Source organism: Phyllostomus discolor, chromosome X, assembly GCF_004126475.2.
Source record: "Phyllostomus discolor isolate MPI-MPIP mPhyDis1 chromosome X, mPhyDis1.pri.v3, whole genome shotgun sequence".
Taxonomy (NCBI): Eukaryota; Metazoa; Chordata; class Mammalia; order Chiroptera; family Phyllostomidae; genus Phyllostomus; species Phyllostomus discolor.
Window position 1 is genome coordinate 58,380,509 of NC_050198.1, and position 16,484 is coordinate 58,396,992.

General features: G+C 40.3%; 2 protein-coding genes and 1 long non-coding RNA gene across 4 annotated transcripts; 1 reads left to right on the forward strand and 2 right to left on the reverse strand.

The window, feature by feature from the left end:
- Positions 1-705: 705 nt before the first annotated feature.
- Positions 706-4,807, reverse strand: TCEAL3 (transcription elongation factor A like 3). Its single transcript, XM_036016455.1, is given in 5 exon segments — positions 706-1,016; positions 1,018-1,233; positions 1,235-1,295; positions 1,297-1,572; positions 1,922-4,807. Coding segments are annotated over 5 exon segments (750 nt in total). The 5' UTR covers positions 2,062-4,807; the 3' UTR covers positions 706-959.
- Positions 4,808-6,366: 1,559 nt separating this feature from the next.
- On the forward strand, positions 6,367-7,866 carry LOC118498421. Its single transcript, XR_004900911.1, has 2 exons — positions 6,367-7,236; positions 7,446-7,866. It is a non-coding gene; the product is annotated as an uncharacterized LOC118498421 (long non-coding RNA).
- A 4,738-nt stretch (positions 7,867-12,604) lies between these two features.
- Positions 12,605-14,565, reverse strand: TCEAL4 (transcription elongation factor A like 4). 2 transcript variants are annotated; one of them, XM_028523076.2, is made up of 3 exons: positions 14,442-14,565; positions 13,810-13,876; positions 12,605-13,480 (listed from the first exon to the last, which is right to left on the reverse strand). In XM_028523076.2, exon 3 carries the CDS (start codon positions 13,456-13,458, stop codon positions 12,790-12,792), a length of 669 nt encoding a protein of 222 aa, XP_028378877.1. In that variant the 5' UTR covers positions 13,459-13,480; positions 13,810-13,876; positions 14,442-14,565; the 3' UTR covers positions 12,605-12,789. The 2 variants fall into 2 exon arrangements, with proteins under 2 accessions (XP_028378877.1, XP_035872210.1); XM_036016317.1 differs by having other exon boundaries at positions 12,605-13,485.
- Positions 14,566-16,484: the final 1,919 nt, after the last annotated feature.

The window sequence follows — 16,484 nt, forward strand, 5'->3', positions numbered from 1 at the left end:
GGGCACAGGTTAGATCTACCTTCAACTCTCCTCTTAGTGTCTGGCAGGGTCCAGGGTCCAACTACTGTAAAGGGGCCAGCCCAACACAGCTCACAAACTCAGCTCCTCATCTGATCCACTCAAAAGTCTGTGAGGCATTTTATTTACATTTCACAGACTACAAGACTGACCCTTACAGTATTGGATCTGTTATAGCCACCAGATTGATTCCTCTAGCTATAAGCCCTATAGATAATGTGCTCTACCTCTCATTTTGCATTCTGACAAGAATTTTTAAGTATTTTCATTGCCCTCATAAGTTCACTGAACATTTAAATTGTTTACCATGTATTGATTTTTAGATTTTTTTATTATGAAAAACATAATCCATGTCCTTTAGGAAAAAGTAGAGATTAGTGAGCAAAGCAAAGGGATCACAGATGGAGGTGTAGGACAATGAAGGACCCAGGAAAAGGGACATCAGTGCCCCTGACATGGTTACAACTAGGTGACAAGGGGTTGGACATGCCTGCAGAGGAATGGCATGGTGGTACTTAACCATCAGGTGGACTCATTTTTGAGTACAGGCAAGTCCTCTTTTTGGCTACCATGCAGAAAAAAACTATTGCCTGCTTTTTAGTGTACACACTTTCAGAGTTTTCTCTGTACACAAATGCATAATGCAACCAGTTATATTTTTACAAAAATGAGCTGACACTATATATGGTTCTGAAAAGCTTTTTTCTTTATTGTTTTACACAGTACCATGAACACCTCTTCCATGCACAAGGGTGAAAATCCCCTACTGAAACTGAGAGCACTGTATAGTTGGATCAAAAGGCTGCTGGTATGAAGGGTGACACGTAAAGCAAAGTATCAGTTTAAGGTTAGAGCACATCACCTGGCAAATGACCACCAGGAAAACAGGGGTGGAATATTCCCATCAAAGAAATCAGAATTGATGTCCAAGGGCATTAAAGTTATAGGATATCATGTAAGCCCCTTTGGCCCCTGCCTCTGCCCCTCACTGCCCTGATAGATACCCCATAAGCCCCTTGGTACAAATGGATCCTGTACATCTCTTTGCATCCAATGAAAACCACTCAACGAGTGGTTATCTTTTTCCCTTGGCTCTTCCTGAGCCCTTGACACATCTTCACATTCTGTCATCATCTCCTCACTACCCAAGTGCCTTTCTTGTAAGTCCTCCTGATAGCCCTTGGGAGAATCATCCATTCCCCTATCTGTTTTCTTGCTTTGCTATATGGGGCACATAATCTTCAGCTGAGCACTTTTCAACAGCCTGTGGCTGGCTCTCTAGCTTGGGGTTCTGGCTTGCCCTCACTGTGTGGTTTTCCCTCACTTTCATATTTGCCCTGCTTTTCTTGTTTAATCTTGTCATCTGGCTCTCCCTCTTCCTGGTGCTTCCCCTTGTGCCTTGGCTTCCCAACTCCTGGCTTTTCTTCCTCATTTGAGTTTCCTTCATCTTCTGTATCTACTTCATCTTCTGGCTTTTCTTCATTTTCCAGCTTTCCTTCATTTTTATTGTAGAGTTTTTTCACATTGAGATGTCTCCTCTTTTGCCTGTTCTGGGGAGTGGGGCAGAGTTGGGTGGGGGAGACAAGAGAAAGGAGACAAGGGAGACTGAGGGCTGGGGGTGAAGTGCAGGCTCAGATAATACTGGAATCTAGCTGGTGGTCAGGGTTCCTCTGACCCCGCCTTCTGCCACATTTTTCTCTACTGTTCCTCCCACATCCACGAGCCAACCATTTCTCTGGCAGGCCTTGTCATCTTCTGTACCAACTTTCAGTGTGGCAGGGTGTGTGTATATTATGTGTGGGGGTATGATGGGCAGTGGAGCCCTAAAATTCTGCCCAACCTGCACCTTCCACCATCACCCCCAGTCCATGTCCAGTGTGCCTTTCTGTTTTCACTGAGCTGCAGGGATTCTGAACAGGTTCTTCCTTTTCTAGCCTTGTAGAGCACTGGGGTCAGACTTTCAGACCTGCAGTCAGGAGATAGGGGCAGTGGCTGCGTGCTAAGTGGACTGATGTCCCTTTCCTGAACCTGGGCTCTCCACATCCAACATTACTCTCCCCTACCTGCCCTGCACCACATCCCCATACCAGTTTTCAGGCCTCTAGCACCAGAGTAGGATGCTCTCCAAACTATTTGAGCCCGTGTCCACCAACCTTACAACCAACCCCAAACTCACCCCTTTTTTCCTGGAGGTCAGTATTTCCTCACAGGTGAAGTGTGAAGGGGAATTATGTCCAGAATATACCTATGTTTCTGTCACACACTGGTTTAAAAGCTGATGGAGAGCCCTAGTCCTAGCCAGTGTGGTTCATTTGGCTGGAGGGTCCTCCAGTAAACTGAAAGGTAGGGTTTGATTCTGGGTCAGGGCATGTGCCTAGGTTGTGGGTTGTCTGCTAGTTGGGGCTCACACAGGGGCAACAGATGGAAGTCTCTATCTCGCATGGATGCTTCTCTCCCCCTCCCTCCCTTCCCATTTCTCTCAAATCAATAAGCATGTCTGGGGTGGGGGTTTAAAAAAATGTATGGAGGGTAGCAGAAGTGGGGCATTGAGGAGATCGTGGGGTCTATGATAGGCTCCTTCCTCATCACCTGCCTGGCTATTGCTGTGTCCCCTACCTACCCCACCTCTGGAATTCCTTTGGCTTGCCCCTGCTCCCAGGTCTATCTTGAATCCACCCCCACCCCTGCCCAGACCAAAGGCTATGCCCACCTCCACAATGACCTGTAGGTGCCAGGCCAGGCCTGCACTTCCTCCAACTGCTGGAAGCCCACTTGTCTCTTGCTCACTGCCCCCACAGCTCAGGGAGGTAGTACTGTGTGGGCAACTGGAGCTGATGGTGCTGGGACCTGATGACGGGTGGGTGGGGGCCCAGTGGGTCACATGAGCATTGCATCACTCCAGCTCACCCCACCCCATCCCAAGGGACCTGTCAACTTCAACAGGGGCTGGAGTAGGGGTGGTGGTGATGGCAATGGGAGAGTCACCGGACACAGCATGAGGAGGCTGCTTTCTGAACACAGGTGCTTTATTTATCTTGTGCATCTCAGATTCTTGTCCACCATCTGTGAGATGCCCATTATAGCCAGTTCTGACAGTTGATCACAGGGAACGTACCTGACTTCTCTAAGCACTCAGAAACAGCCCCACAGCCAGCTTTCAATGCCAGCTCTGCTTGACTCAAGTCCAGTGGTGGTGCCTGCCAGGAAGCTGTGCTGCCACCTTGAGTAGGGAATTCCTGGGCCTCCTCTCTTCTCAGTCCACACATACTCTCTCCCCGGTGATCTCTGTTCATTTCCCTCTAGGCACAGGTGATTCCCAAGTTACATCTCCAGGCTATTGCCTCCCTTGAGGTTAAGACCCATTTTTTTTTCCTTTGCACCAGCAAGATAGAAGTGTATGTTTTCCAACACATCTTCTAACATAAAGTGTGACATACTTTTAAATTTCCATTAATATGATAGAAGCCTCTCAATGGTGTTTATTTTGCATTTCTCTGTTTAATGATAATTTTAACACCATTATAAATGTCTTTCAATGTTTTTTTCACATTTCTATTGGGTTGTTGGTCTTTCTCCCTCGTTTTCAAGTCTTCATACATTAACTATATTAGACCCTTATCTATTACATGTGCTGCAAATATCTACTTCCAGTTTGTTAGTTGCTTTTTGACTTCATGGTATAGTTTCACCATTGTTTTAAAAAGCAGTCAAATTTATTATACTTTTTATTGCATCTAGTTTTTGATTCATAGTTAAGAACTCTTTTTTTCCTATATGAGGTCAAAGAGGAATTTACCAATTTTTTTTAGTACTCATATCATTAACCTTTATTTGTCTTGAGTGTGTCTATTAAGGAATAAAGGTTAAGGAATAAACCAGTGCCAAACTGAGTTGAATCAAAAGCTGACTCAAGGCATTAGAGTAACAAAAATCAATACCCAAGGCTCATTGAAAAGGGAGGGATTTCCTAACAAACCATCACCCATATGGTGCTATTAACCTCAATGTCTCACTTTAAGGGTAATTATAACCTGGAAATAAACTAGCCCTACAAAGTCTTTGAGTTTGGCTTTGCAACATTTAGGTGGGCTTTGAATATAGATTATGGTAGTTCCAGACAAGAGGCATCCTTAAAGGCCTGGCAACAAAATCTCTGGAGTAAGATTCCATTATCCTAGTCTTCAAAGTCTTTAAATAAACAATTGTTCATGTACAATGTCAACACACAAAATTAACCAGAAATAGCCTTGACCAGTATGGCTCTGTTGGTGAGCATTATCCTGCAAGGCAAAAGGTTGCCTGTTTGACTGCTGGTCAGGGCACATGCCTAGGTTACAGATTCAGTCCTGGGTCATGACACCTCCTATGGGCAACTGATTGATGTTTCTCACATCAATGTTTCTCTCCCTCTCTTTCTCTCTTCCTACCCCTCTCTTTAAAAATAAAAGTCTTTTTAAAAAAGTAAACCAGGATATGCAGTCAAGATAGAGGTGTAAGTAGACATGCTTTGCCTCCTTGTGTAACACCAAAAAGAATTACAACTAAATATCGAAAACAAGTAACACCCAGAACTGTCAGAAAATTGAACTGCATGGAAGTCCTACAACCAAAGATTTAAAGAAGCCACAATCATCCAGACAGGGTAGGAGGGGCAGAGATGCAGAGAGGCAAGGAGACAGTGTGGCATGTAGAGGCAGCAGTGGTGGCAGAGGAATGGGCATGGACAGTCCCATATTCATGTGTGGTGGATAAAATTCAGGAGAGATACCTTGGGAGCAAGCGATCTGAGCCCCAGACCAGACCACACAGCCCAGGGTTCCAGAGCTGGGAAGATAAATCCCCATAACTTCTGGCTGTAAAAACCAGTGGGGGTTGAGGTAGCAGAAAAAAACTGGTGGATTTTCAGGAAACTTCACTTAAGGGGACTTCACAGTCTTAAAACACACACAAACCTACCCACTGTGGGTTTCAATACCAGGACAATAGCTGGAAGGGTGCCAGGCACATATGAGGAGTGGGTGAAGTGATTGAAAATGGGGAGAAGCCAGGCAGTGGCACAGTCCCCTTTTTGAGCCCTCCTCTCACACAGAGCCAAAAGCAGTGAAGTGGGTTGCCCCACCCTGGGGATTACGTAAGTCTCCACCCCACACAATTTATTGGTGCCTTTCATAGGGAGTCAAAGTAGCTCTTCATAATACATAGAAACAAACACAAGGAAGCTGCCAAATTGAGGAGACTAAGAAATATGGCCCAAATGAAAGAACAGAAAAAAAAAATGGAGACAGCCAACCTATCAGATGGGAGAGTTCAAACCACTGGTGATCAAGATGCTCAAAAACTCATCAACTACAGAAACAACGTAAAAGAAGAAATGAAGATTACACTTAGTGAAATCAAGAAAAATCTACAGGGAATTAACAGTGAAGGGGAGGAAGCCAGGATTCAAATTAATAACTTTGAACATAAGGAAGAAATACACATTCAACCAGAACAGAAAGAAGAAACAAGAATTCAAAAAATGAGGATAGTATAAGATGACTCTGGGACATTTCCAAAAGTGCCAACAACTGAAATATAGGGGTGCCAGAGGAGACAGAGAAAGAGATTGAAAATATAATGGAAAAAAACTTCTCTAATATTTGGTGAATAAAATAGACATACAAGTTCAAGAAGCACAGAGTCCCAACCAAGCTGGACCCAAAGAGGACCACGCCAAGACACATCATATTTAAAATGCCAAATGCTAAATATAAAGAGATAATCTTAAAAGCAACAAGAGAAAAGCAGATAGTTAGCTACAAAGGAGTACCCATAAGACTATCAGCTAATTTCTCAAAAGAAACTTTGCAGTCTAGAAGGGACTGGCAAGAAGTGTTCAGAGTGATGAAAAGCAGGGACCTACAACCTAGATTACTCTATCTGCCAAAGCTATCATTTAGAATGGAAGGTCAGATAAAGTGCTCCCAAACAAGGTAAAGCTAAAAGAGTTCATCATCACCAAGCTGTTATTACATGAAATGTTAAAGGGACTTATTTAAGAAAAAGATCAAAACTATGAACATTAAAAAAGCAACAAATTCACAACTATCAAAAAGTGAACCTGAAAACAAACTAAGCAAACAACCAGAACAGGAACACAATCATAGGTATGGTGGTCATTTGGAGGGTTATCAGCAGGGAGAGGGGGGGAGAAGAGTGGGAAAGGTGCAGGGATTAAAAATCATTATTGGTAGGTAGAAAATAGACAAGGGGATGTTAAGAATAGTATAGGAAATGGAGAAGCCGAAGAACTTACCCATATGCATGACCCATGGACATGAGCTAACAACAACGGGGGGGATTGCTGGAGGAAAGGAGGGTACCATGCAGAGCGGGCAAAGGGGGAAAATGGGTACAACTGTAATAACATAATCAATAAAATATACTTAAAGAGTAAATCACCAGAAACACAAAGAAAAAAGACATCATTAAGTAAGAAGTAATATAGATAACAGGTAACACAAACAGATCCATTAGCTTTGAATTATCAGAAACAGACTATTAAACCACGATGCCTGGCATATTCAGATAAATAAAATCCAGTCTTGAAAATTCAACAGGGAATTAGAAACCAAAAAAAAAAAAAAAGTGAATAAAACAAATGGAAATTCTAAAACTAAAAAATAACTTAGCTGAAATTAGAAGTTCAATGGATGGCTTTAACAGCAAATTAAATATAGCTCAAGAGAAAATTAAAAAATTTGAAATTATATTCAGAACAAACTATTCATAAGGCTGAGCAGGTAGTCAAAAAGATGGGAAATTGAGACTGGAGGGTATAATAAAGCCTAAATGTTTTTTTTTTAATTGAATTTATTGGGGAAACATTGTCTAATAAAAATTATGTAGGTTCCAGGTATACAATTCTATAATATATCATTTGTATATTGTATTGTGTGTTCACCACTCAAGGTCTAACATATGTTTAATTGGAGTTCTGACAGTAAAAGAGAAATGGAATTGGTCAGAGGCAATATTTGAAGATAGTATGGCTCAGGATTTTTTCAGAACTGATGACAGATATTGATCCATAGATCCAAGAAGTCCAACATATCCCAAGCAGAATAAGAAAAAACAACTTAGGCCTAGATGCATAATACTGAAATTGCATAGAATCGAAGACAAATAGAAAATCATATAAGTAACCAGAAAGAATAGAATATGGCTTGAAAAGAAAAAGTTTTAGCCCTGCCTGGCATAGCTCAGTGGATTGAGCGCGGAGTGGATTGAGTGGTTTGAGAACCAAAGTATCACAGGCTCAATTCCCAGCCAGGGCACATGCTAGGGTTGCAGGCCACGGCCCCCAGTAACCGTACATTGATGTTTCTCTCTCTCTCTCTTCCTCCCTCCCTTCCCTCTCTAAAAATAAATAAATCTTTTAAAAAAAGAACATGTTTAGCTGATTTCTTGCTTCTCAACAGCAACAATGGAAACATGAAGATGGTAGAAAAATATCATTTGTGTCTTGAAAGAAAATAAATGCCAAGCAAGGAATTGATAACCAGCAAAAACACTCTTCAGAAATGAATGGGAAATTTATAGAACATTCTGTCCAATATTGGAATACATTTTTTTTCAAGCTCACATAGAACATTCATCAAGAGAGTCCATATTCTGGGTCATAAAATACACCTTAGCAAATTTAAAAGAATAGAAATCATAAAATAATGCTCTTAATATAATTAAACTAGAAATCAATAACAGATAGATGGAAAACCGAAATATTTGGAAATTAAGCAGCACACTTTTAATAACATGTGAGTGAAAGAATAATTCTCAAGAGAAATGTAAAACTATTTTGAACTAAATGAAAAAAAAATCAAAATTTGGGGTATGTAGCAAAAGTAGTGCTTAAAGGGAAATTCCTAGCTTAAATGAGAAAAGAAGAAAGATCTAACATCAATAACCTAAGCTTTCCCTTAGGAAACTAAAGAAAGAATAATAATGTAAGCCTAGAACAAGTAGGAGAAAAAATAGAGAATAAAACAATGAAAGTGAAAACAAGAAAACAGAAAATTATCAAAACCAAAAACTGGTTCTTTGGTAGATAAATAAAATTCATAAATCTTGCCAGGGTAACCAAGAAAAAAGAAAGATCTAAATTAACAATATAAGAAAGGAAAGTGTGGCCCTGGCTGGTGTGGCTTGGTGGATTGAGTGCCAGCCTGTGAACCAAAGGGTCATCAGTTTGATTCCCAGTCAGGGCACATGCCTGAGTTGCAGGGCAGGTCCCCAGTAGGGGGTGCTCGAGAAGCAACTACACATTGATGTTTCTCTCCCTCTCTCTAAAAATAAATATAAATAAAATTTAAAAATTAAAAAAATTGGGGTTATCACTCCTAATCCTGTAGACATTAAGATAATGAAGGAATACTATAAATAACTCTGTGAGTACATATTTTATAACTTAGATGAAATGAATCAATTCCTTGAAAGATATACTAAAACTCACACAGAAAAAAATAAACTCAATAGCTCTCTATCTATTAAAAGAAATTGAATCAATAATTAACAACCTTCCAAAGACAGACATCACCAGGACCAAATTCTACCAAACATTTAAGAATCTCCAGCAAACATTTATAAATCACCAGTGAATTCCACCAAACCTTTAAGGAAGAAATAATACCAATTGTCCACAATCTCTTCTATGAAACAGAAGTAGAGAGTGTATTTGACTTATCCTATGAGGCCAGTATTACTCTAATTCCAAAACCAGATCAGAGGCATCACAAGAAAGACCTGGCCAAATAGCTCAATTGGTTACAGTGTTGTCACACACGCCAAGGTTGTGGGCACAAGAAAGACAACCAATTAAGTGCATAAATAAGTGGAACAAATCAGTTTCTCTCCCTCTTTCTGTCTAACGTCAATAACTTTTTAGAGATTTTATTTATTTATTTTTAGAGAGAGGGGAATGTAGGGAGAAAAAGAGGGAGAGAAACATTGATGTTAGAGACAAACATGGATCAGTTGCCTCTCGCATGCCCCCAACTGGGGATCTGGCCCAAAATCCAGATATGTGCCCTGACTGGGAATCAAACCCATGCTTATTTGGTTTGCAAGCTGGCATTCAATCCACTGAGCCACACCAGCCAGGGTTAATGTCAATACATTTTTTAAGACATCACAAGACAGGAAAAATACAGACTAATCTCTCGTAAACAGACACAAAATCCTCAACAAAATATTAGCAAATCAAATCCAACAACATATAAAAAATCACACATTTAATAGTGTAACTTATTCCAGGTTTATGGGGCTGATTCAGCATGTGAAAATTAATCAATACAATCCACCATTAACAGACTAAAGAAAAATCATAGGATCTTATCACTTGATGTATAAAAAACAATTGACAGAATCCAATACTCATGCATGATAAAAGCTGTCAAAGTAGAATTAGAGGGGAACTTCCTCAATTTGAGTTATCAAAATCTACAAGAAGCCTACAACTAGTATCCTACTTGATGATAAGAGGACACTTCACTCTAAGAGCAAGAACAAGACAAGCATGTCCTTTCTCATTGCCCCTATTAGAAATTATACTGGAAGTCCTAACTGGTACAATAAGACCAAAGAGGAAATAAAACATATACAAATTAGAATGGAGGTAACAAAACTGTCTCTATTTGCAGATGACATGATCGTCTATGTAGAAAATGCCTAAACATTGACAAGCTCTGGGTCCCAAGGTGGCAGGATATAAGGTTAATACACAGAAGTCAACTACTGTTCTATACACCAGCAGTGAACAATTTGAATTTGAAATTTAAAAATACGGTTTATAACAATATTCCTAAAATGCAGAATGTAACAAAAGAATGTATTACAAATATGAAACAACCTTGCTGAGAGGGGTGGGGGAATAAGGGGCTGACCTAAGTTTGGAAATGAGTAAAGACCAAAGGCAAACTTTTCTCTGTATATAAATACAAATATACATACATATATACACATAGATTATTATATACCCATATATTTCCTTGCTCTGTCAACTCAGAGGGCGTAGAAGCAATGACATCCAAATAGTAATGAGTACACCAAGCACCCAGATTCTGGTTTTTAATACCATTCTCCAACCAAAGGTACCAGGGATCACTGGAGAAATCACTGATTCTAGACTTGGGCAGGAAATATACAAGACTGGAGCATCTTATAGTTCCTGCCGGAAATAAAGTGTGAAGCACACATACACAAAATAATGGGGGTATGTCAAATACTGGTGGAGACAAAAGTCAACTGAAGGAGCTCCCAATGACCAAAGTCAGAACAACTAGAGCAATGAAAACAAAAAAGTAGTAGATTATAATATAAAGTATAAAACAAATGAATCCATGATGATAGAATACATTAATGAAAGGGGGAGAAGTCAAATACTTTGTGCAGAATTCCAAATACTGTATTTTGCCGTGCATAATGCACACCCACAGGTTTGATGCACATTATACATGGAATAATTATACCCATGTATAATGTGCATCCTTATTTTTCCCTAAAAAATTTTGGCAAAAAGTGTGCATTATACACGGCAAATACAGTACATTTTGTAGACACTCTGCCCTCAAAGAGGTGGAATACTCCACTCCTTAAGTGTGGACTGTGCACAGTGACTTTCTTCCAAAGAGTATAGTATGGACAGGGAGATATAAGAGTAACTTTACCATGGAGAATCCTGGCAAACATTACTTCAGCTAGGTGAACAAAATTAACATCAACAGTGATAATACTCATAATATGTACTGTTTATGTTTACATGTGATGAGAATTGCACTTTACATCTGTGGTCCTCTTCTTAAAAGCACTTGATCCCTGTGTAATCACAAGAAAAAAAACAAGCAGACCAAAACTGAGGGACATTATACAAAATACCTAACCAGTACTTCTCAAGGGTGTCAAGGGCATCAAAAACAGGGAGTCTGAGAAATTGTCACAGGCAAGAGGAGCCTAAGGGGACATGATGACTAAATATAAGGTGGTGTTCTAGATGGGATCATGGAACAGAAAAAGGACATTTGGGAAAAACTGAGGAAATTTGAATAAAGTATGTACTTTGAGCCCTGGCTGGTGTGACTCAGTGGATTGAGCACCAGCCTCTGAACCAAGGATCGCCAGTTTGGTTCCCTGTCAGGGCACATGCCTGGGTTGTGGGTTCAGTCCCTGGATGGGGAGTGTGCAAGATGCAACCAACTGATGTTTCTCTTGCACACTGATGGTTCTCTCCCTCTCAGGAATTAAATAAATAACATCTTTTAAAAATATGTACATTCATAAATAATAATGTATCAATTAGTTCATTGTGGCAAATGTACCAAACTAACTCAAATGTTAAAGGGGATATTGAGTATGGGGTTCACAGACCTCCATACCATTTTAGCAATCATTCCGTAAATCTACAACTATCCTAAAATAAATTTATTTTAAAATTTTAATAAAATTGTTAAAATAAAAATAAACTTATTTTATCAACTTATAAAAATATAAGCCAATAAAAGGCCAATGAAAAACAGGGGGTGGGATGAGGGTGGGAATTGCATGGGCCTGTTGAAATGGTAAGGCAGGGCTTCAAAGAAATTTCTTGGGAGACAACTTCTTCTAACATAAAAAGTCAGCAGACGGGATTAATAGAATAAAATAGCACAGCACCTGGTTACTCAGATTTTTCTCCTGGCTCTATGTCCAGTATCTAAATCCAGTGGAGATGGCTATATGCAAACGCACACATAAGCCAACAAAAAACTTGGAAAGGAGTATTTTGTACACCTTTATAAAATATTAATGCCCAAGTGGTAGTTGGTTTACCACCTACCTGAGTTAAGGTTAGCTTTACTGCAGGCAGAGAATTCCCCAACCTTCTGGTGAGACACTGTGTTGCTTTAGTTCATCATGGTCTCCAGCCCAGCAGTAATATGGGCCTTAGGAGGGTATAGGGCACATGAGAAGAGGCACAGTGCCCAAAAGATACGGCATTACTCAGGAAAGAGTGGTGCCTACTTCTCAGCTGTCTGGACTTATTCCTGGATACAAGTGGATCCTCTCTCAGTCCTCTCCCAAACATCAAAAACAGGGAAAAGTCAGGGGTGCTGATACTGCTGAGGAGAGGGTAGTAGTCAGTCCAATACAACTTACACACTCAGTATCTCATCTATCTTCTCCATGGTCCTGGAAAGCAAGTTTTATTCACAATTCACAGATGACAAGGCTGTTCCTTGCAGCAATGTACCTGTAACTAACTGTCTGGTTGATTCCTCCACAACTTCAAGTCCCAGAAATAATGTATTACTTATCATTTCACATCCTGACAATAGGAATTTTAAGTGTCTCCACAGCCTTCATAAACTCACTGATCTGTTCATTTGATTGTTTGGTATTGTTTTCCTATTTTCATCTTTCATTATTTTTGTGATAAAAGTAATATAAACAAAAGTATTATCCACAAATAACCACTGTTAATCTTTTAGTAGACACAGCGTTTAGAGTTTTTTCTGTACTTATATCACTAGGTAAATATCTTTGCAGTTTTATAAAAATGGACTGATGCTATATATATGGTTCTGCAAACTGTTTTCTTTTTAATTTTACAATGCACCATAAACATTATTCCATGCAATGGATGAAAATCTGCTACTGAAACATAGAGGGCTGCAGTTGGATAATGAGAATGACAACTAAAGCAAAGTATTATTAGCATATGGTTAAAGCCCTGTGCCTGGCAAATGCCTACTATGGGAACTATACAAAAGGAATGTCTTCAAAGCCCCTTTGTGGGGCCCTACAGCCACCCCTTAGTTCTCTTGGGCCCCTTGGGTGGAAGGGGTCCTGTAAACTTTTCTGCATCCACATAAACCCCCCCAATTTCTGTCTGGTTTTCTTTACCTCATCCTCTACCCTAGCCATCTCATCAAATTCTCTTATCATCTCCTCATTGCTCAAATGCATATCGTGTATGGCCTCTTTGTATTCCTTGAGGCACTGAGCCAGACCCTTGTTGGTTTTTCTTTTGGCTTTCCTGGGTACATCATCCCCAGCTGGGCGCTTTCCTGCAGCCCTTGGTTCGATGGCTGGTTTCCCTTCTTCTTTGGGCTTTCCCTCACTCTCAGGTTTCCCTTCTTCTTTTGATTTTCCCTCAACCTCTGGTTTCCCATGGCCCTCTGACTTTCCCTCTATCACTGGATTTCCCTCTTCTTCCGGCTTTCCCTCCTTCTCTGTTTTTTCCTTATCCTCTAGTATTTCCTCATCTTCTGTCTTTTCCTTGTTTTCTATCTTTCCCTCATTTTCTAATGTTTCCTTGTTTTCCAGAGCATGCATTACTTCTGGCTTCCCTGCATTCTGAGGCTGCTCGTTTTCCATGTTTTCTTGGATCTCAGGTATTCCTTCATTTTCACTGTAGAGTTTTTCCATGTTGAGACGTCCCCTCCTTTTCCTGTCTTGAGGAAGGGGTGGGGGGAAGAGGAGACACAAAGGAGATAAGGGAGACTGAGGGCTTGGGGGTAGAATGCAGGTCTGGATAGTACTGGCATGTTGCCCCTTGTCAGAGTTCCCCTGACCTGGCCCACCCTTTCCCCACCATTCCTCCCACAAACGTGAGCCAACCATTTCTCTGGCAAGCCCTGCCATTTTCTGTTTGCTTGGTGGAGTGTGTGTAAATGTGTTGGGAGGTGGGCAGTGGGGCCCCAAATTTTGTTGGGGCAGTGCCCTCCACATTCCCCACACCTCTGGGTCTCTGTCGAGGCACAGCCCTCCTTCACTCACCTGCGGGAATTTTGGAGAGGTTCCTTCTTTTCTAGCTTAGCAGAGTGCTGAGAAAAGACACGCAGACCTGCAGTCACACAGGAAACAGGAGCTGGGTGTTCAGTGGATGCAGAGGGACTCCGATCCCTTTCCTGAATCGCAGCCCTACTCACCCAAGGTTTTCCTCCCCCACCTCCTTCGTCCTCCGCACCCCAGACGCCATTTCTTTTCTCGCCTCTGGCTCCAGATCAGGATATTTTCCACACTGATTTTGGATCTCTGTGTCGCCTCCCCACCCTTAAGGTCATTTTTTTTCTCTACACACAGGGTAGGAGAGGGGGGTTATCTCCACTGTCTCACTGCTGAGGAGCCCCACAGCTCACCATCTCCGGCTCCAAAATGGACGGAAGTTAGCGAGGAGAATGTTCAGAGAAAGGGGGCTTGGGTACTCCGGGGTGTCTGCCTTCCCCACCCTCCGCCCTGTCGGTCGGTTGCTCGCTCCTTCTTAGTCATTTCCCCACCGCCAACTCTATCTATACTGCAAATGTCTTCCCTCGACCCTTACCCCATCCCCAACCTTTTTCCTTCCCGTGCCCATTCCTTCTAGCCCACTCCAATGTTCCAGAGGCAGCGACAAAAGCCCTCACACTGACCTGAAAGAACCTGGAGCAACAATTAGGAGCCTGTAAACAGCTCAAGGCCCGATCGCAGCTAAGGTAGGCTGGACCCAGACTGGTGGCTACATCTGCGCCCAGGAGGTCACGTGAGCGTACGTAACTAGAGTCACACCCAGTCACAACTCCGCCCACTAGCGGGCATCTGTCAGCCACACTCTGTTTCTGGCAGATCCCCTTTCACCTCTCTGGGCCATTTTGTCCTTTACCTCTTCTTGAGAAGCTGGTCAACGAAAGAATTTTATAAAAACCGTATAGATGCTTTATTCTTCAATACGTTGGACAGTCCAGGGGAGGAGTCTTGACAATGTTTCTCTTAAATTCTATTGAAAGAATAATAGGCCAACCCCATGAAATAGTATAAATGTGAACTTTAATATTGTACAAATAGTAGGATGTTGCATTTAGAAAAAAATAGGAAAATATTTCCCTCAAAATGAAATGTTCCCTTTTTTCTGACATGCACAAATTTTCTAAGGAGTTAGTATTTAAATCTAAATGAAAGTATATTTGAAGCAGAATAAAAGAGTGATTGAATATAAAACAGACAATGATCAGACCATATCTGACAATAGAACTGTGATCCACAAGTTCTGCAGCAAGCAACTCAGGAAGCCAAACCACAGCCTCTGCTTCAAACTTCAGGATTCGATCAATGACTGCAGTCAACACAGTCATATGAAATAGCTTTCTTATAGTTAGCATTCTTCCAGTTTCCCACTGCCAACAACCTCCAATCAGGCCTGAAGTCTTCCCTGCTTTCATTCTAAAGCTTTCCCATTCCACTATCTGACTTTAAGTCTCTGCCAAACCCAAGTGATAGTAGCTGACTCTCTTGCTATAAGATGTCTTGGATAAGTAACCTCCGTTTCTCCATAGGCTTTTTTGTGTGTGTGTGTGAAAGGCCTTTTAAAAATATAATAACAAAGAGATGAACATGTAAGGAAAATAGTGATTGCTTTAATTACATGAAACTGTGGGCTAGAGTTGTTGAGGGATTGGGAAACACATGCACTCTTCCCGGCCCTTGTTGAGTGTATTGGTAAAATTTTTCTGAAGGGCAATTTTATATATTGTTTAAAAATAAAAATAAAAATACTTCATACTTTGGCTCAGTAATTCTACTTCTAATATTTACCCAGGTAGATAATTAAGAACTTGTAAAATATAATCTTATGTTTTAAAATATTTTATGTTTTAAAATTCCCATAACAATTGTTTATTATACATTTATTCTTTGCTGGAACTAGGGCTATAGGAATGATCCTATAGGCTTTGTTTATAATGGAAAAAATGGAACATCACAATTGTCCATCAGTATAGATTTATTTACATAATCTTCTTAATACATTTGTTTACACTAATTATTTTTGAATGCTTGGTTTAGAAAAATGATCTTTTTTATGTTAGGTGCTCAATACACAATAAATATAATTATTAACTATCCATAATCCCAAATCACTCTAGGTGGTGGGATACAATGTATAACCACAGGATGTGGTATTGCTCTCTAGAGAATGTCATCTATGTGCCAGATACTGTGCTATCTACATGATCTTAGCTGGTATGGATTTCACATTTCAAGGCAGAAGAATGATTTATAAAGCTACAATCTTAACTCAGTTTAGTACTGTTATAAGCGTAGTAAGAGGAATAAAACAGAGCCCACTAACATCCCAAATATAAAAGGGCTTAATACACGGTAAAGAAGAATTTATGATAAGTTGTAAAAAATAGGTTATTACAAAAATTATATTTATTATATTAGTTAAATAGTTAAAGGAAAGTAACCTTATTTTCTGATATACCCTGAAATTCTTTTCAGAGTAAACAAGAAAAATGAAATAAAAGGGCATCCATGTTGGAAGGAAGGAAATAAAACTATCTTTATTTGCAGGTGACCTGGTTTTGTATACAGAAAATCCCAAGGAATATATCAAAGAATTATGAGAACTAACAAGTTCAGTAATATAGTAGAAAAACTATGAAAATTATTGAAAAAATTAAAGAATAACTAAATAA

Bases quoted from the DNA above. Each gene is read 5' to 3' on its own strand.
- TCEAL4 (XM_028523076.2), bottom strand. From the start codon at position 13,458: ATGGAAAAACTCTACAGTGAAAATGAAGGAATACCTGAGATCCAAGAA.